This window comes from Fistularia commersonii, chromosome 2, assembly GCF_037954325.1.
Source record: "Fistularia commersonii isolate RoL2024-O1a breed Wild chromosome 2, RoL_Fcom_v1.0, whole genome shotgun sequence".
In the NCBI taxonomy this organism is placed as follows: Eukaryota; Metazoa; Chordata; class Actinopteri; order Syngnathiformes; family Fistulariidae; genus Fistularia; species Fistularia commersonii.
The window spans coordinates 14110846-14132072 of NC_141285.1; the positions used below are offsets into that span (position 1 = coordinate 14110846).

Here is a 21227-nt window from a genome sequence, read left to right on the forward strand (position 1 = left end):
TAACTTTATTTGACAGCAAAATGTCAATCTGTGGATAACTTAAAGGGACGAATCTCCTGATGGACCTTAGAGAAGGACTGCTCTGCGTCTGTCATTCAGAGGATTCCTCTACATTCATCAGAGTTTTATGCTCCACCTCGGGAAAGATATAAACTGGTTCATAAAATCTTTCAAGTAAATGAGTACTCTTACCAGACTGTAGGAATTTCATCCAAGTTAAACAGTTCTGCCTTCAATTCAACAAAATCAAAACTATTGATTCTTCGAATATTGGTCAACTACACAACTGTCCCCATATTTCCTCTCCGATTACCTTTGGTCTATTACTTTGTTATTGTATTTACAAAATTTGTAGGAAGGAAATTTATAGTCATCTTATAATAAGGTTACACTAAACCTTAAACAGTTTGGGGATATGATGTAATGTTTTTCTTTTTCTGCTAAATCTAGGTGGGGAAAACAGAGTAATGAAAACAGAGTCCAGGTGCATTTCAGAAACAAGGAAGTTATATGGTACCGTCAGAGGCAACACAAAGGAAGCCCTCAAGACCAGACAGAAACTCTTAGCTAGATGCGTCAAAACACCTATACTTATGGAAGTAATAACATTTTTGAGGAAACACCATAAAAGGACTGACAAATACCAGCAAAGAATATGTGATGTTTGTTTACTTCTCAAACTGTTTATATTGAAGAAAAGCATAAATAACTGGATTTTGTCATTTGTTTGCATGTTAAAACTTTGGGAAATACGGTGCAAATGAATAATACATTTGTATATGGACAGACAGAAATCACTTGGCTTTTGTTCTTTTGCTCAGTAAGGTCAGTAGATTTATTTCTAAAATCATTTCATGAAAATAAAAGAGAAAGACAGAAAATTGTCACATTTATAAAATAACTACTCAAATTACAAAATACAGCATAGTGAGATGTGGGAAGAGTGAAATTCAGTTAAGGTTATACTGTAGTTAACTCTGCTACTGTTTTTACTTTCCTACTATTACTGAATTATCTTATATTCACAACATCTCTTGTAACAACATGTTTTTCAAATTAGCTCTTGAAATCACAGAGGACTTGGAGAGACTCGTAAGTCAAATTACAGAATGGTATAGTTAAACATTGAGGTACAGAGTGTTATTACCTTCGTCGTGTTGACCATTTTTGGAAGATGGAAGCTGGCATGCTTATTTTGCTTCTCTTTATCTTCAGGGGGGACCTCTATTGAACCATCTGCAGCCACAAGATCATTTCCTCTACCTACATTTTCAAAAAGGAAAACAAGAAAACAGAGGGCACGTCAGTCAAACAATAACATGGCAGAAACACATGCTGCATCCGCCCCTGCATCTGTTTACAAATTCAAAGCTTACAAATTTCATAACACCACCAAAATATTGTTGTCTACTAACATTATCCTAATATACCCCATAAGTCTATTTAATAGGGATATAGTCACTGAATAAGTAATTACAATTTAAATACATCCCTATTTACTAGTGATTTGAAAAGTCAGTATGAAATGTTCCAGCTACATGCAGTACAATATCAATATTAATCATATGTATCTTGAGTATTATGTCAGAAGCTAATATGAAATAGTTTCAATACTGACCAACTGAAAACATACAAATACGTTACCCTTTAAAGTGCTCTGATCTGTAACATGCTCCATTTAAATTTGAAGCAAAACAGCCCCTTCTTACAACTATGAGTTGTGAAGATTCTTTCCCTGATCTTCAAATGCAAAAATGTATATCAAAGACATCATGCACAACATCATAACATGGAATAATTATGACCATTAACAAATGAATTTATTAACAGCCCTATTGTAGTCATTTCTTTGCAGTGGTGTTACTGGGATTTGCTCAATGTATTCAAAAAATCAAAAGTTCACAGAAAAGAAAGCACAGGATGAGTAAATAAGATTTTTGCCATCTCGACGCCACGTTTACAGAATATGAATGAACATTAAAATAGGAAACTTTTCTTCAATAATGTTAATCTTCCCTTTATTAAGGACATCCACATATCACATACATTATGAACCATACCATACTAATTATGTAAATATTCTAAAGTCTTACTACTTCCTTAAGACTCACTACCTAAAGTTAGGAGGTGGTCCCCAATGGTGGAACATTCGCCCGATTCAGCCGGGCTCTCTGGCTTCTTTGTTGGCCCTTCAAATGCAGATGCCCTTTTGTCTTTAGTTGTGTCAGTGGCATTTTCAGATGGTAATGGACTTTGTCTTTTCCTTTTTCCACAGTTCATTGGTACTCTGGTGTGTGAACTACATAACACTGGCAGACACTCTTTAACTTCCTGTTGTGAATAACTTTGAGGTTTAGTGTTTGGATCAGACAGCTGACTTGTAAAACACTCCATGTTATTCACCTTCCTCTTCTTTACACTACTTATTTTGGATCCTGTGCATTCACTTTTTTGTGACTTTCTTTTGTTTGGGACAGGGTCCAATTCAAAAGGAAATTGACCATCAGGTAGACTTGACAACCATGGCAGCTGTGTTTTCTGGTCATGCTTTGCTGGGGAGAGAAAGCTCTCAAATCCATCATCTTTATCAGCAGAACCTGAATCAAGTATCTGCAATGTCCTGGAAAGGCTGAAAGTCTTTTGATGAGAAGAAACTGATTGCCTTTTCTGATTTTTGGATGTTTTTTTAGGCAATTTCTCAGATACTGAAGTGTCTTCATGGAATGCATCACATGGCAGGGCAGATGACAGGTGGCAGCCTGGTAAATTCACAGTTTCAGGACTATCAAAGGTCTCAGTCTCTGTATGAGCTTTTAAAGATTTGAAATTTTGCTTTCCATCTCCAAATTTGGCCAGTTGTTTTTCAGTATTCTGAACAGTAGAATTGGATCTTTTTTTCAGTTTTTCAGTCATCCTCGTTACTTTGCCAAAGTTCTTGCTGTCATCACACAATTTTCCGAGGATATAATTCTCTTTTAGACCCAAAGATTTGTACTTCTCCTTTAGATTGGGTTGGAGTGAAACCCTCTTCAGCTTTTTTTCACCACTTCCTTCTTCTTCCTCTTTGTGCTCAAAGTCAGGAAATTTCAAAGGACTTATATGTCTATGTTTTGACACATCATGACGGGGTGACAGCCAGGGCTTTTCAAAATTTTTCCGATGGGGATGTTCAGGATAGTCATGATCTGCAAAGTCAAGTTGTGTAGCCCCTTCTTTCTTATTGCAGAGACCAACTTCATCAGCAGTAGTACTGGAATCGTCATCTGAATGGTTATCTAGATGAGGGAGAAAAATAAAAATGAAACCTCCAAAGAGAACAAATTCAAATGCTGTCTCTATCATTTAGCTCATTAAGGCAGGCAGACTGTTTGCCACCCATCCACTGTGATAATTGTGAAAAGCCAGACTAAAATAGCAGATGACTCAAGAATGTGTGATATTTTTCCCGGCCATCTTTCTTTACTGTTTCTGACTTATCTGTGTGAGCTGTTAGCAAACAATCTCTCAAGCAATACAATTATTGTTATTATTATTATTATTATTATTATTATCATTATTATTAAGAAAAACTACCAGGCACCTAAAAAGCATATCAACTTCTGTAAAACTATCCAGCTGTTAGTGAGTTGAAATTGAGACCTACACATATTAATTCAAATTTTACCTTATTGTTCAAGTTGCAACATGAAATACTTGATTATTGTTTGCTTGATGCTTGTTTTGTTGCGGTGCATGTCAATTGTTCAGGATCAAGACTCCATCGAACTCTATATTATTACTTAATTAACATGATTATAAAGAGCATGGAAAGCTTGTATTGTATAGTTTTCCAAAGATGCCTACACTTGAAATGTGTAAGGGGTGACTAAAAATAAAAGTCACTGCTCATGTTCCTTTGTGGAGAACAAGACAACTTCACGGCCCCACTTAAGCTTTAATTTCAAAAAATATATATTATTCTTACTTAAAAGTTTTGAGACTGATGGGGAGTTGCCAAGCGAAGGCTTCAGTCCATGGGATGAAGAGGATTCTGCAGCTTGTGACGCTGGAGGAAAGTGACACATTTGACAATCGGTGGCACTTCGGAAAAGGTCAAACGTTTGAAGGACCTTGAAATTTCACACACTTGAGGGATATACCTGTTGGAGAGAGTGTTTCCCATTTCTCTTTCATGTCTTTCAAGCGCTGCGCCATATAGTCAGACCTTTTCCATGACGGGCTGAAGACCAAGCCATTCTCTTCATCTATAATGATCGGCGACACATCTGTGACTGGGGAAAAAAAATGGACATTTGAAGCTTACTTTTCTTTGGTATTAATTCTTGCGCATCAATGGCAAAAATTGAACCCTAATCACTTTTGAAATGTTTGACTTTGACTGTCCTGATGCAAATAGAGTTTATTTATCAAGGGCTAATTGAAATTGGAAATGGAAATTCAAATTCAGCTCTATTAAAATGCACAAGTAGCCATAAAAAGAACCCTGGAGGAGGACATTACCAAGTGGCATTAAAACACAAATCATGCATTCTGGTGCAGTCATTTTTTTTTCAAACTGACTCATTCTCTGTTTGCTTAGTCATTCACCCCTAAAAAGGAACAAGTAGTTTTCTCATGTTTTTGCCAATGTAAAGTCCCCTCTTAGTAACCAGCGAAGTAGAAATATTACATGCATAAGTCCTGGAGTTATCAAAAGAAACTTTACTCGGAAGGATTGAAAGAGAGGAGTTGAAAATGATCTGATACCTCAGTACTTGTGTTCCATGTGACAAGTATCTTGTATTTTGATAATGAAAAATTACACAGCCAGAAGTGGTGTGGGAGCAGCGAGTTGCATGACAAACCCATAGATATGAATGAACAAAACAAACCATTTACAATTTTTAATCAAATCCTTAATTATTCCAATGTAATGTCTTCATTTTAAAATGTTGTTAATTATGGTGCTTTTTTACATGCATGAAAGTTTACTAATACAGTACTTCAAGTTTTGACTTGATATCGATAACTAGACAGCCCACAAGACTGTCAAGACACCTAGGTTCCATACATGTTTCAGATCAGTCTCAATCCTCTACTGGCATTTATTCAGAATCTTGACTTGATCATCAGTCTCGATAGACAAGCCCAATAAAGAAACAGTTCAGTCCACTGGCATACTGTACGGCAGGGGTCTCGAACTCGCAGTCCGCGGGCCAATTGCAGCCCATGGGACAAGTTTGTTGCCTACGCCTTAATATGAAAGTTTAATGTTTGATATGTGTGGCACTTTACAGTGTGAAGTGCCATAAAGGCGGGGGCAAGAAACTATTGTCCCGTGGGCCGCGAGTTTGAGACCCCTGCTGTACGGTGATCGTGGGGAGTGATACTTTATTAACTGGCAAAAGATCTAACAAACATGTTTCTGAATTACTAATAAAACAATGAATAACTTACAATCACCTTTGACACCGTAAAACAGCATGGCATACAACCTGATCCAAATGTGTAACTTCACATTTACATTCCCTTATGATTGATATGGTCTGACTAGACTGTGAGAAAGGCACTTCAATGTCATAATTTAAACATGAGACTCAAGTTAATTTTTTATCGGAGAAAAGACATTTGGATAAAACTGCAAATGTCAATGATAGCCTATCTATTTAACTATGCAGTTGCATTGTAAAAAAAATGACAATAAATAACTTTTTCCTGAATTGTAATATCTGTCAACTGGGATCGTCATCAGTACTGATAGTTACATAAAAGTAATAATGTTCAGTTCCTGCTATACATTAGTCATCCATCATATCAATTTCTTTGTCTATACCCTGTTAATAAAGAAGAAAATTATGTTATTTGAGTGCTTAGTTTTTTTTTAGATTCTTTTATTATTTACTTAATATTGGTATGGCCTAAACTTTTAAAATTCTGGTCATAAGCTTAACAAGTAATTCAGGATAAACAGGAGAAACACATTGACCAAGTTAAAGATGGCAGGAAATGTAATTTTAAACCAAGCAATCCACAACAAAAATATATTATGCTTCTGTTAGTTCTTTTAGTTTGCTCGCACTTGATAAATGAAACATGTTTTGTCTGCCGAGTGAACATTTTTTCAAATCGGTCACTGCATAAAATGATAAAGCTTAAAGAGTATTTAAGAATTTCATATTCTGCTTTTTGTAGGAGGCCAAAAATGTGATTGGGAACACAAGTTTCATTAAAGAATATTGAAAATGTATTCCGATCTCTTACTCAGAGGCTGATGTGGGGCCAGGTCTTTCATCATCTTATCTAACTTTTTCCTCATACGTTTGTCATTTTCTGGCGTTCTCTGCGGGGAATCTCTTGGCTGCATGCAACGATGCTACATGGGTTAAAGCACAAAACATAAGCACAAAGTAAATAATGGCCCAACTACATATATAACTACAAAATAATTTCTTTGTCAATGTTAAATTGATGCAAAATATACAAAATGTACATCTAAAGAAGTGCACTTTCATTACTGCCATTTTCCTAGAAGAACAAAAGCCTTTATTGTCACATACAGATATACATAGAGCACAACATCAGTGAAATTTGACCACTGCATTTAACCCATCATGGATGAACCATGAGCAGAAGGCAGCTAAGGAAGAGCATGGGGGGGCAGTCAGGGGGTTCAGTGCCTTGCTAAACAACGCTTCAACAGGCTAGGAGGAGCTGGGAATCGTCCAAGGACGACCGCTCTAACCCTCCGCACCACGTTTCCCCCACCTAACTTGTCAAAGCATTGTGTCTGAAAATAAAATTGTGTCTCAAATATTTAGTATATACCTATCCAGTTGGAATAGAATGTGTCTTTAATTGTCCATATTCTATTCGAAGTGGAATAGTGACATTCAAAATATCTTAGATAGAACACTGTGACAAGTCATGGAGGAATCAGTCAACATAAGTATAATGCCATGAGAAAAACAACACTACAATTAGGCTTCTGAATATTCATACATACAAACTGTGAATGCACTCACTTTCTTGTACTTGAAATTGGGGTTGGTTTCATCATTTATGGCAGGATACGAATCTTCATCCACATGGATGCCATCTTCATAACATCTAAGCATCACAAAACATGAAACTTGATGTCTATGATTACTGAATTCGCTCAGCTGTGCACGTGCGTGCACACATGCCTAAGTATTATCCTTACCTGCCAACCCACAGAACAGAGACAAGCTTCATATGACTTGCTTTGGCTTTCTTCCATGTAGCGGAATGACCATTGTTGAAGATGACATGTGTTACATGTTTGTTGAATGTTTTTGATACCTGTAAATAAGATTGCAAATTGTACACATCTGTCAGTATAATGGAAGAAGCAGAAGTAGTGGTGAGCAGTATGATTCAAGTATGATTGATCACTTATACACTTATATATTTTGGACTCCTACAAGTACCGTGGGGTCCACATTAACAATAAATTGGACTGGTCACACAACACTGATGCACTCAACAGGAAGGGGCCGGGGCAAGATATTCTTCCCAAGGAGACTGAGGTCGTTAGGGGCATCTATAATGGGCTCCTCAAGACCTCCTACCAGTGTATGGTAGCCGGTGCACTCTTCTTCAGTATAGTGTGCTGGTGGGGCAGTGCCAGGACTGGTGAGGTCAATAGGCTCAACAAGATAGTGAGGAAAGCCTGCTCGGTGGTGGGACTGAACCTGGACCATCTTCAATCAGTGGTAGTGGGGAGGGTGAAGGACAAACTGGGAGCTATCCTGGACAATCCTTCCCACCCCTGCATGACGAGCAGTGGCTGAGGGGATGCTCCTTCAGCCAACGGTTCATCTCACCCCGGTGCAGAACCGAACGCTTCAGACGACCCTTTGTGCCCACGGCCATCCGACAGCAGTCTGGGTGGCACACAACTCTGAGGTGCGTCTGTGCTGCTTCCACAACCTCACTACCTCACCCCATTCACATGTCATGCCCTAACTCTTATGTCTTTCTTATCCTTGTTGGTCCCAGCCTGCATACATTCTGCCTATTTTCTCTATAATTGTTTATTTTGTTTTGTTTATGTATTTTATTCTTGTCACTGCTAATGTCACTCTATTTATATTGTTGTTTAGTTCTGGTTGTATATTTTTCACCCTTACTGTTCTTTTATGTTGTCTGTTATTATCCCTGATGTTGTTGTTGCTGCTGTCTATTTATTTGTGGATGTCCTCTGTCTCTCTATTTATATTTACATTCATATTTATTTTACTTTTTAATTTGTTGACATTATAATTGTTACACTGCTGTGTCAAAGGACTTTCCCCTATGGGGATCAATAAAATTTAGCTTATCTTAAACTTTGAGAATGTGATGATTTGAAACTACATTAGTGTTGTTATTATGTATGTTTGGTAGAGTAGTATAGAGTAGAGTAGAGTAGAGTAGAGTTAGGTGGGTGGGTGAGCGGATGGATGGATGGATGGATGGATGGATGGATGAATAGAATTCTAAAGTTAAAACTATAAATAAGTAACTGAAATACTGAATACTGTTTCCCTCATTACATATTTTATCTGGTAATTTGAGAATTCCCTATTTTTTTTCCTAATTATGTTTCATCAATTAGTCACTCTACCAGAAAGCTAAATAATCCAGCAGTTTTGTACAGTAGTTTTTGATATTTTGTTAAAAGTCAAGCAGGATATTAGATATATACAGATGAGAGTGGTAAGTGGAGATGGAGGTAGTGGAGTAGTGCAAAAAATATTTTGGTGATGCCTATAAGCAGCATCAATAACATGATACATTCAAAGAAATGTTTGTCTATTTGTATTTATTTTACTTACCTGAGCTCCCATGTCATGTAGTTGTTGAATGAATGGTTTTGAATAATTTGCAGATTTGTCCGTGGACCACACATCAACATAAGCAACAACATCTGCAGAAACATTGCACTGGCATGAGCAAAAAACTGTTGCCTTATGCTGTTGTACAAATGAGATGCTATGCATGTAACTCACCTTTAAGAAGTGAAGTGGAGTTGCTTGTTGTCATTACTAGCCACTTTCCCTCCAAGATTAGCCTTTAGAAATGTTTGAGCTGGTTACCTTGGAACACTTAAAAGAATCATATAATGAGTTGCGAAATAAATTCTGAACTCGTCACACTACACCATTACCAGTAAATGACATCAGTCAAAAAACTTTACAGTCTCACTCAGCTAAATGAAGAATTCTGTTGAGAGTTGGGAGTTGTGATCGTTCACTTCGTATCTCTTAGTAACCGCCATCAGAGACCCCTCATAAATTCAACGTTTTACGTGCACTGTGACTATGAATCCCATCGTGCATGGAGCAAATAATATAAATTACGTAAATAACATCGTTAATAACATTAACGACTCAATTAGATTCCCTTAAATTCTAACTTCAAATGTCAATCTGACAACGACAACATTGTTATGAGGCTTTTGGTGAACTCAACAGGCTAACGGGAGTTGCTATCTCTTAAGTTTAAACTCGTTCTTTGTTTTTGAAGGGGGGGATAAAAGTTTGCTGAAACGGACAAAATTATGTGTTTATCTAGAAGTGTGGAAATTGTTATTCAATGCCGCAGACTTACTTAAATGTGTCAGCTGAACTCGAACACTCTTTCCAATACATTTGGAGGTTTCCTCCTCTTATGTTTTCCGCGCTTGTAGTTTTTGTACAATGGATTCTGGGAAATATAGTAATGGTTGGCCCAGAGGTGACATACGTCACGTCTACGCACTGGGGGCAGCTGATCACAGTTTCCCCCTAAAATTCATATAACAAAATATAATACAATGGGCACTATGTTCATAGAGATCAAATTGCTATAACTTAACAGCAGAAGACAGCAGAAGATAAAAAAAAAACCCAACTGTCAAAGTTGTATAGATGTAAATTTACACTCACAAACACTCACACGCACACATAACATGTAGGTTATTCTCAAAAATCATCATTTTTCAAAAGTAAACAGGAATTCTGAAAATTGTCTATGTAGTCATTGTATGAATTCAGTCACATGTTAAAGATGATGAAGTTGATAACGTTACACTGTGGCATAAAATTTAACACAAATCCTACGTTTTATATTTTTTCTTGTAGTTAGTATTATGTGTTTCATTGTAAAACTTTATTTTGAAAGGCAAAATGTGATGTACTGGATCAAAGATAGATCTTATGACTTTAACACCCATAGATTCTGAAAAAAAATGAAACACCAATGCAATTCCGTAGCAAGATCTCTTAAGTAAAGAGTGTTTATTTTGCATGTGTTGTATGTCTATATCAGGGATGGGCAACTTTTTGGCTCAGGGGCCGCATTGACTTTTAAAATATGACAGACGGGCCGGGTCAGCACAAGATATGGTACATATAAAAAAAAAAAAAATGCATTTATTAACAGTGCATATTGGATTCGTCTGACATTGGCTTTAAAAATAAAACCAGCTTGATTTTGACGGCTCTGAAGTTTGCTTGCATTTCATGTACAAACTGGTTTTTCCCTTGTCGCGTCACATCCAGCTCATTCATGTGTCAGTTTGTCCACCGTAAAGGCTAAATCACAAAGCCAATCTGTGTCATTCAGCTCAGGGAAATTCTCAAGTGTTCTCAAGTAGCATCAAAAATAAAATAATCTCCTGTTTGAGTTCCCACATTCATTGATCCAGTCATTCAATCATCACCTCAAGTAGGAATTCTATACCAATCTCAGGCGGGCCGGATTAAAAAGACCAACGGGTCGGATGTAGCCTGCAGGCCGTAGTTTGCCCATCCCTGGTCTATACGTTCCCATTATTTTTCTTTATTATTTTTCAATATTATTGAGGGCGGATTACCTGATATCTACCTCTGTCTATCTCTTTCTACATAGATAGGTAATTATTTATTACTTATCAGCGCACTTGAATTCATGGGTGTATTTCATACAATTTTGATTGTATGAAATACAAGAAAATGTTAAGTTGGGGGAGAAAAGAATCATGTGAATTTTACATTGCAAGATAAGTATTTTTATTTTGATTTTTTTACACAAAGAACAAGTCAAGCTGAATGCAACAATAAACATATCTGTCTCACAACGTTTCATGCAAGGGAAATTACTATGCAACAGGATTCAGCTGTGGAATTTCCATATGATAACTCTAAAGTTCTTGCAGGATCAAAAAAATACATGGTCATCTTAAATAAGACCAATCTCATAAATCCATCCTCCAAAAGGTTTACGTGTTCAAAATCAGTGAATATTTTCCAGCAATGATCTGGTGTGGTGAACCTTTGCATTTAACTATAGTTTTGTATTGGAATGTAAAAAAGAAATACATTTTTTTATTAATATTTAACAACTATATATTTGAAAGTACTGAATGCAAAAAGGTTATTTCATATATTGACCATAAAACCTATGATACAAGTTGTGGAACAAGATGAAAGTCACGTTATGAGATTGATGAATAAATTGGTAAACACTTAAATTGACTGAGTTTTCATGCAAATTAAAAAAAAAAAAGTGTCCAGTGTTAGGACAGCAGTAATTTAATATATCTACAGCAATATGGTGATACTTACTCCAGGCCAAAGTCATTTTGAAGTCATGTTAATGTGTATTCACTTACTTGCAAAGCATGTAGAGGTCTGTAATTTTTATCATATGTACTCTTCAACTGTGAGTGACATAATCAGAAAAAACATTTTTTCGTGATTTAAGGAATTAGTTTGCTTTTTGTTGCATGACATTAGTATTTGATACACCAGAAAAACAGAACTCAATATTTGGTACAGAAACCTTTGTTGGCATTAAAGAGATCAGAGGTTTCCTGTAGTTTTTGACCAGATTTGCACACACTGCAGCAGGAATTTTGGCCCATTCCTCCATACAGATCTTCTCCAGATCCCTCAGGTTTTCCCTCAGGGCAGTCGCCGGGCAACATGGACTTTCAGCTCTGTCCAAAGTGACTGGCTGGGCCTTGAGATGCTTCTCACAGAGCAACTCCTTAGTTGCCCTGGCTGTGTTTCGGCTCGCTGTCATGCTGGAAGGCCAAGCCACCAGCCATCTTCAAGGGAAGGAGGGAAGGAGGTTGTTGACCAAGATATTGCGATACATGACTCCATCCATCCTCCCCTCAACATCGTACTATCTTCCTGTCCCCTAAAAGCATCCCCAAAGAATGATGTTTCCACCTCCATGCTTCACGGTTGGGATGGTGTTCTTGAGGTTGTGCTCACCCTTCTTCTTCCTCCAAACACGGCGAGTGGAGTTTAGACCAAAAAGCTCTATTTTTGTCTCATCAGACCACATGACCTTCTTCCATTCCCCCTCTGGATCATCCAGATGGCCACTTTAAACTTCAGTTGGGCCTGGACATGTGCTGGCTTGAGCAGGGGGACCTTGCATGCACTGTAGGATTTTAATCATCGACAACAGAGTGTGTTACTAATGGATTTTCTTTGAGACTGTGGTCCCAGATCTCTTCAGGTCATTGACCAGGTCCAGTCATGTACTTCTGGGCTGATCCCTCACCTTCCTCATGATCATTGATGCCCCACGAGGTGAGATCTTGCATGGAGCCCCAAACCGATGGAGATTGACCAATATCTTGAACTTCTTCCATTTTCTAATAATTGTGCCAAGAGTTGTTGCCTTCTCAACAAGCTGCTTGCCTATTGTCCTGTATCCCATCCAAGCCTTGTGCAGGTCTACAATTATATCCCTGATGTCTTTGCACAGCTCTCTGCTTTTGGCCATTGTGGAGATGTCGGAGTGTTTTCGATTGAATGTGTGAACAGGTGTCTTTTATATAGATGAGAGGTCCAAACTGTTGCAGTTAATAAAGGTAATGACTGGAGAACAGGAGGGCTTCTTAAAGAAGAACTAATAGGTCTGTGAGAGACACAATTCCTACTGGTTGGTGGGTGTTCAAATTCCAATGTCGTGCAATAAAATGCAATACATTACTGAAAAATCATACAATGTGTTTTTCTGGATTTTGATTTTCGATTCCATCACTCACAGTTGAATTTTCATCCTATGATAAAAATTATAGACCTTTACATGCTTTCAAGCCGGAAAAGCTGAAAAATCAGCAGTGTATCAAATACTTGTTCTCCCCACTGTATATTCAGAAACTCCCCACAGGCCATCATAAATGAAGAAGCCTCCTGGATGAGAGCTGAAAACGTCTTCAAGTGAAATAATTCAAGTCCAGTTGCCATGACAAGAAGATTTTGACAAGAATTCACCATGACCTGGATGACTGAGAACCTCCACAGGCACGACCACTGAAAAACAATTTTTCATCAGGCAACATCATGACAAACTTGGGATTGGCATATGTCATTAAGGCTGAAGATGCACATATGCAACAGGCATTTGGTATCTGAACAGTGGACACTATGTTCATAGAAAATTACTGATTACTGATTTATTTTTTTCTTGTTTGATATTTTTTGCGCTTTTAATCATTCATCAGCCCAGCTATTGTAAAGAATATTCATTTTCACTGTTATACAATATACCAATACAATTCTGTGTTTTGTATCGTTGAACCCAGAAAATGTAACATAAGGTACTTGAGACATTGATCTCACAAATTTAATATAAAAATAGCCAAGTACTGTAAAACAGGGCTTTGGTGATTACTTTGACCTTCTGTCACATATTATATACACTTGTTCAAACATTTGTGCTGAGGATAGCTTTATATCTACATGCCTGGTGTGTCACTGAATAGACATGACAGGTATAATTGATAAGTCTTCAAATCTCGACACATTTTACTTCTGATCACTATGCATTTTCCAAGCCACTCAGCATCAAATCCAAAAAAGATGGAATTTCAACTATAATTGATATTACTGTTAATGTTGTTTATTAACAAAACTATGATAAATAAGTAGTTAGAATTTGATAAAGTTAACAATTTATGTTGACAAGTCATGTGATTTCAGAAGGTAAAAGGCTTAGTCAAAGCTAAAGCAAATGCCTCACAATAAACAGAGATATATTTATGCTAGATGATAAATATTTGCACTTTTCTCATAATGGATATTTTCATCTCCTAGAATAAATGCAAGAGGTGTAAATAAGTTTCTTTCAAAAGATTTGACCTCTGTTGTTGTTTTGTTGATGATAGCAGCACATATTCTGGCAAATCGATACAAGATTGTTGGCAAGTTCTTTCTAGTTGCAGTCCACAAAGAGTCCAGGCTATCACAATCTGCATCATATTAACACGTTATATAATTTCCTGCCCCTATTAAAATTCATAACACCACATGAGGCATGAAAGAATAGTTCCACTATTGTGTGATGGTGCGTACCAGATGTGCCAAAGTATTATTTCATTGATTGAAGATTCTTTTTTTAAAACGGTAATATTTTTACATGTGTACAATCCACATATATCCTGCTGAATAAGACAAAGTCAAAACAAACTGCACAAGCCACACTAAAATAACTAAAAAGATTTTAGCAATGTCTGCACTAATTGTCCCTTGGACCGACAACGCAGCAGTCAAGGCCACATTCCACATCTTATGACAGCACTATGTTTTGCTTGTAGCATCAAGCTTAAACGGAGTTGCTACTGCAGTTAAGCGGTGCAGAGATACGGGAAACTTCGATGTGCACAGTCGACATGGGGAAGTTCTCACACTCCTCTTTTAGAGAGCAGCTGGAGCAGTGCAGGAGCCCCTCTCTGACCTCCTGCCGAAAGTTGGAGTTGAGAAAGCCATAAATGATGGGGTTTATGCAGGTGGAGGACATTGCCAGCAGGTGGCAGAGGGAAAACAGCAGGTTGTGGTGGCAAACAGGCAGAGCTTCCTGGTTCCAGTCTGACACCGCATTAAAGATGGTGAGTGGCAACCAGCAGAGAGCAAAAGCTGTAATAAGCGCAACTAACATGATGTTGATTCGCCGGCTGTGTGTCATACGCTGGCCCTCTTGGGTTCTGGAGCGATCCAGCATGTCTTTACGGTGGTGCAAACGAACAAACACTCTAACATAACAGAGCAGGACCAGCATGAGAGGCCCACAGTATTGAAACAGCAGGAGCCACGTTGTGTAAGCCAGTCTCTGTTGCTGGGATGGCCAGTGCTCCAGACATGCCTCCATATGGATTGAGGTGGGAACATAGGAAAAGTGTGTGTGGTATAAGTTTTGAAGAACGGATGAGTTTTGGTATGAGCTAGCGACATATGGAGGAGATGCATTGAGATCATTTGGAGAGGAGGAATGGGGATTGAGTGGAGACTGTGGCAGGAGTACATTAGTGTAAGGCTCATTTGTAAGCAGCTGAAAGGCCAAGAAAGGTGATGATGTAAAACACGCTAAAACCCAGATGAGAAGAACAGCTATATAGGCTTGAGGAATGCTTGGTTTCCAACCAGCAGGGTTAATGATGAGCTGATGCCTTTCCAGGGCAATGGATACCAGAGACAACACTGATACAGTCACAGACACACACTGGATGAACGGCACTAGCCGACAAAGCAATGACCCGAACACCCAATGGTCCATTAGTGTGTAAATGACCGTGAAGGGGAGGCAGAAGACACACACCAGAATGTCAGAGAATGACAAGTTACAGATAAAAATGCTGGTGACATTGGCTTTTTCCCTGCGGCGAATGATGATGTAAATAAGGCCGATATTGCCCACCAGCCCCACCACCATTGTAATACTGTACCATACAACTAAACAGGCTGTGATGGCAGTAGAGTTATGGCACTGCTTGTCGTGTCCGAGAACAGAAAAGTCTGAATGCTGTTTTGTCTTATTCACCAGCCACTCTTGAAGAGATTGTCCCTCCTCCCATGGTGAAGATGTCTGAGAGGAATTGCGGCTGAAAGGCAGATTGCTGATTGCTGATGGAGAGGACTGACTCGTGTTGCTACTTGTGGACATCTCACCAGGACCTGTGTGTCACCAGCTTCTGGGATCAAACTGTCCATCACAGCTCTCCAAACACAATCATCTAATATGTGAAGAAGCACAGTGGGAGATAGAGGAAAACATTGTTCACTTGTAAAGCAACTGCAGCTTCACCCGTATGTCAGATAATCTCTTCATCCAAGGACTCAGCATACTTTGTTTATTTTGTTGTTCACGATGATACTGATATAATTACTCTCGGTTGGGAAAATATCTACCTACACACAGCTTTTAATGGTAATTTGTCATAGGAAATCATAGTAACGGTTCAGTAATCACTTCGGCTAACAACGCAATATCTCAGTGATTAATCTCCCATATGTTTGCCATCCAAGACAGTACGTATTGAAGTATCAGAAAGGGACAGTTTTCCATAACTTTTTCCAATCTGATGATTTTCGTTGATTTAGCTCTGTTAGTATTGTAAAGTGGTTGCTTTTAAGTATGTGCAGCAGGAAAAATGAGTTTAGAGTCTATTCCACAGAGCTGGCATGGCTGCAGTAGCCTTTCTTGTGTATGTGTGAATTAGACCTTCAGAGGGATGTACAGCCAAGTTGAGAAGCAGATCAAATTTCATGATTTTCTCCACTTGACCCCCTGCGCCCTCTGCCCTTCTTGAAATGTCAGTGTGAAAAGTAGCAGGTAGTGCTACAAAAATCCTTATGTTCACACCAAAAACACTCGATAAATGGTAATGTCTAACTTGCCAGCATATTGAGTCAGTGCTGGTGTTTATTTTCACTTTTTGTATTTCCAACTTGACTACTGGGATTTTTCAGTGGTATTTTAACAGATTAAGGCTCCCTGATTTTTCACTTGGTAAGTTTTTCACTTGGTCTTTTCGGGGCATCAAGGGTGGGATTCTATTCCTGCTAGTATTGCTATACTACAACAGAAGACAAGGCCAGAAGTCGTTTGTTAATGGACTTCATAAATTTAATTTTGCCCTAGGACAAACAATTTGGAAGGATAAATTGAAATTGGCAATGGTAAAGCCATTACTGTTGCATTTAGATGTTTTGAAGTTGAATTTAATTTGACTCATAACAAGATTCAGTAATATACTGTGTGTCATAGCAAATAAAAGTGTTTGTTAGTCTGTAGCTCATTTGTTATTAGTTGTTATTTTATGATTGTTGTACACTGCTGGCGTGTGCAAATGACATCAGTAGGGGTTTATCAAACCCTGAAGAGGAAAGAATTAATAAGAGCTTTTGTATCTTTCAGCTCAAAGGATCCAAGTGTTGCATTCACTGTATGGCTGTTTTTGGTCTCTACCAACTCTATAGGGAAATCTATTTGGCTCCTTATCTGCCAGATGATCCCTGACACTCAACCACTCATCTAACAGTGGCTGATTTTTGAATAAACGCTCAATATTTTTATTACTTTCTTCACAAAAATGAGACAATGAAACTCTTATCCTTCATTTTCATATGAAGCCCAGCTGAACCCAAATATCTCAAAATTATACCTATAGTACTGGCAGTTCATGTTGCCTATTAATTGGTTAATCATCATGATAAGCAGTGATTTGATATGCCCAATTTTAGTAAAAAAAACTGAACGTTTATTCTAATGTGCAGTGGACAAGTATTAACTGTACTGTCTGGGGTTTTTGAAAAAGAGGTTTCCTGACAGTCCATATAGTCAGTGATTAAACTCAAATATTGTAAGTGTCTCTCTTGTGTCTAAGCAGACTTTTTCATTGTGACATTGTTTGTTACAGTGGTATGTTATTTTTTGTTGTAATCTCAGTCGGGAATATGTTCTTTCTAGGTGTGTAATATTTTGACAGCAGGCTGTCCTGGCTGAGTACATGTTCATGCAAGAAAGACTATTATGATAGTAAACCAGAACCTGAACTCACTGTTAACAGAGTCAACACCCTCACCAACAGAGATGATCCTGACAATGTCATTACAGAACAGATGCAATGGCAGGCTCACCTTTTCCTTCACTAAAACTGCCAAAGCTGAATATAATAACATATCAATAAAATACCTGTGCTTATACATGAGCAAATGCATGTATACTCAAGTTGTAAATAAGAGAGGAAGGAGAAGTCATTGTTAAATCCTAAAATTGGATTATAGCTTCTTCCCCCGCAAACCTTTGCCATGTGCTGTGAAAACCTGCATCACAAAGAAGATGAGCCTGTCATTTTCCATTAACAGCACACACACAATGCTGTCAGTCATTTCAAAGTGCATCATTACTAACCTACTCTGTCAGTGTGTTGAGTGAGCTTCATGCAGGATGCTGGAGGATTGATGTTGCTGCATGAGAAAAAATGGGTGGAAGAACCATAAACACCTATGCACTATATATAAAAAAAAACCTCCATCCTGTCATTTTTAAGCTTGGGCAATGTTATAGCAAGGTGAATGTGGTGTGCATTCAGCATCCAGCAACATTATCTCTTATCTCAGTAGCATGGAGAACACTGTGATCTGGAGCTACTGTGTCCACCATAACCTGCTTTTCTAACTTACTAAAGGGTCTTTTGTCCATGCACTAATACTCTTCTTCAACAGGAAATTAAACTACTGTCATTATCACTGGACCAGATCACTTTAATTTGTTCTTTATATTTGTGTGGGAGGAGGTGGAGCATATGTAGCACGAATTTCATCAATCATTTCAATTTCATTTCACTGTCCAAAATTCAGTCTCGTTTTTGACTTTCAAATTGGATTTAAATTTTCTGATTTGCTATTCTGGTAGAAAAATGAATGAAATAAAAAGTATTCAAGGGCATTCTCTTGGACATACCACTTGTGCACCACTGAGGACCACATCTAACCTTTACATTCTTCTCCCTGCTTTTACTGGTTCATATGTGTGCCGAATCATCTTTAGGCACGTAACTGCTATATATCTTCTCTCTCCAGGCCCCCAGTGTATATTGCCATTTACTGGGATCAGTCATTGTGAATTCATGTACACACATATTCCACCAATACAGCATTTCCACATAAATACTGAGCTAGTGGTGCTGCTCAGCCTATTGCATGTGGATGACCAGTGGAGGATAACCGATGCAGGCATCGTGGTGTGCTTGACCTGAGATAATGATCTACACCTCATCTTGTAAGAGCTTCGGGGAATTTATATGTTATCAACCAAATATTTACAGCTCTAAGTGATGTATATAGAGCAGTATATAAACAGTATATAAACTTCATGGGAACAAATTTTATTGTTCTTCAAGCTTTTTAAATTTGCATTATTTAATTTATAGATATCAGCCTTCTGTCGATTGCTACTTGTTTTAAAAATGTACCATTTAAAAAATGAATAGACAGACGGTTCAATGCTGACTACAAGCTGACAATCGGGCATATATTTCACAACTGCCTTATTTGAAAAAAAAAAGGATATTTAAAAAGAGACATTATTCTTGTAATTAATATTTTTTGCAAAAAAAAAAAAAAGAGAAAAAACCAAAACACTCACGTGGTAGATTGATGCCAAGAAGGCAGAGAATACGCAGCTCTGAACAGGTGGGAATCCAAAGACGAGAGGGTTGTTGAAGGAGCTGAGCATCACAAGAACCAAAATGCCTCTGAGAAGGAGCCAGTGGTGTGAGGAGGGTGGCTATTATTGGGCTGTTTTAAGCCCTATGGGTGCCAGAGCCCCTCTGAGCACTGAGCTCTGCTGTCGCACAGTGGTGATTATATTCAATTACATCCTGAAATCGACACCTGCTGTTCAGGCAAGCAAGGAGGGGTAGCCAAGGCATGAGCATGCTTTAAATTGTACTTTATTGGCATTTGAAGTGAGACATTGTTGGTGGGAGAAAAATGATTTCATATCCTATATGATTAATCAATTGAGTTTTAGGAGGGTATGAAGAAAAATTTTAACTGGAAATATTTTCAGTTTTGGAACTCTTTGAAGCTTTCAGATTGGATTGCATATTGTTTTCTTGTCCTTTTTCAGCACCACCTTGGCAGTGCAGGCCTTCCTATCCACGATCAGCTCGCAATCCTCAGGAACAGCCACCATGCCCCCTTCAGGGACACTGACACATAGAAAAAATAATAATCTTCAGAGATTAATAAAGTTCCTTACAGACAGAATTATGCTAAGAAAATGAGCAGGGGAATCTTACATGCTGCAGCAGCTCAGGCCATCCTGTGCACAGGAACACGCCATACAGTCTCTTTGCCATTCAGAGCCAAACTTGTACTCTTTTCCATCACTATCCACACACCCTACATTTAAGAAAGAACCACAGAGTAGAGATTTTGATGGATAACAGGTTAGTGTTAGAGTATCCAATTAACTTGTGGCCTTTGCTTACTGTGTGTAGGATCAATAGCAGTGATTTTGATACAATTTCATGTCCAGGTATTACAAAGTAAATCAAAATAATGAAAGCAGCTGGAGAGCTTTTATCTCTTTTTTATTATCCCAACCATTCTGATTCCACACTGCTGCTTTCTCATATTTCTAATGGTAGACATGGAAAGTTACCTTTTGGTGGTTTACTCAGGTCTTTGAGCTCCAGTCTCTGGAAAAAGCAGGCTGCGTGACACACCGCCACCAGTCCGAGCAGACAAACAAACTCTTTGAGGGCACCCTGAAAAAATGTCATACATTTTCTCTGTTTCATACATACAGGTTTTCTTGCTAGTGAATTATTTTATTTATGCAAACTTCACAGACTCACTTAAGCATAGGTGTTAATGGATGCAAACAGTTCAACTATAATTCATCATTTTTGACGTAAGATCACGCAGATGAAAAGTCTTGAGGTTAATGTTTGACACCAGATTTTTCAATACCAATTTTAAAAGACAAGTCATAAAGATACATACGAATTCTTTCGTTACAGTGGTGAGAGTTTTACCTTATGTAAACTAAGCCTATTGTGTTTGTAGACCATTTTTTATCATTATTAATATTTTAGCATTATCCTGATATATTTATTCAATAATACATTTTTTTTTCTAGAAAATTTCAACTGCTGCTTTTACCATACCTATACCACACTGGAAAGTCAATAAATCTAGAGCAATTTAAAAGTTATATAAGAAAAATGTTCTTTGTGAAAAAAAAAAAAAAATGGTGGAAATTTGTCTTTACATGGAAATCCCTACAGCATAAAAATAAATAAATTCAACTTTATAGCTCACAAATGTGAGTCTATTCACAATTTCCAAAATGTAAAAGGACATGAAATACATACCATCCTCAGGACATTCGACCAAGATAAAGGTTGATGTGGGTTGACCCTTAAATGAAGCCTTTTATATGTACGTACCTCCCTGTTACTCTCCTGATGTCAT

General features: G+C 37.8%; 3 protein-coding genes across 5 annotated transcripts in view; all 3 read right to left on the minus strand.

Moving 5' to 3' along the window:
* The window catches only part of mcph1 (microcephalin 1), a 31992-nt gene extending 22328 nt beyond the window's left edge, over nt 1–9664 (minus strand). The window contains exons 1-10 of the mRNA XM_086168798.1: nt 9592–9664; nt 8991–9086; nt 8817–8908; nt 7181–7299; nt 7002–7086; nt 6241–6352; nt 4140–4271; nt 3965–4045; nt 2115–3275; nt 1148–1263 (exon numbers count right to left, since the gene is read on the minus strand). Coding sequence (XP_086024924.1) covers nt 1148–1263; nt 2115–3275; nt 3965–4045; nt 4140–4271; nt 6241–6352; nt 7002–7086; nt 7181–7299; nt 8817–8908; nt 8991–9024 — 1932 coding nt within the window. The 5' untranslated portion in view covers nt 9025–9086; nt 9592–9664. The remainder of the gene's footprint in view (nt 1–1147; nt 1264–2114; nt 3276–3964; nt 4046–4139; nt 4272–6240; nt 6353–7001; nt 7087–7180; nt 7300–8816; nt 8909–8990; nt 9087–9591) is intronic.
* Nucleotides 9665–11064: 1400 nt separating this feature from the next.
* Nucleotides 11065–19514, minus strand: LOC147236434 (neuropeptide Y receptor type 4-2-like). Of its 3 annotated transcripts, none has more exons than XM_086161728.1 (3): nt 19390–19514; nt 18158–18209; nt 11065–15973 (listed from the first exon to the last, which is right to left on the minus strand). In XM_086161728.1, the coding sequence occupies exon 3, from the start codon at nt 15901–15903 to the stop codon at nt 14569–14571; it is 1335 nt and encodes a 444-aa protein (XP_086017854.1). In that variant the 5' UTR covers nt 15904–15973; nt 18158–18209; nt 19390–19514; the 3' UTR covers nt 11065–14568. The 3 variants fall into 3 exon arrangements, with proteins under 3 accessions (XP_086017854.1, XP_086017845.1, XP_086017864.1); XM_086161719.1 differs by having other exon boundaries at nt 18154–18209; XM_086161738.1 differs by lacking the exon at nt 18158–18209 and having other exon boundaries at nt 19390–19403.
* A 164-nt stretch (nt 19515–19678) lies between these two features.
* Nucleotides 19679–21223, minus strand: msmb (microseminoprotein beta). The gene is made up of 4 exons (XM_086161750.1): nt 21128–21223; nt 20413–20518; nt 20048–20150; nt 19679–19957 (listed from the first exon to the last, which is right to left on the minus strand). The coding sequence occupies exons 1-4, from the start codon at nt 21128–21130 to the stop codon at nt 19837–19839; spliced, it is 333 nt and encodes a 110-aa protein (XP_086017876.1). The 5' UTR covers nt 21131–21223; the 3' UTR covers nt 19679–19836.
* Nucleotides 21224–21227: the final 4 nt, after the last annotated feature.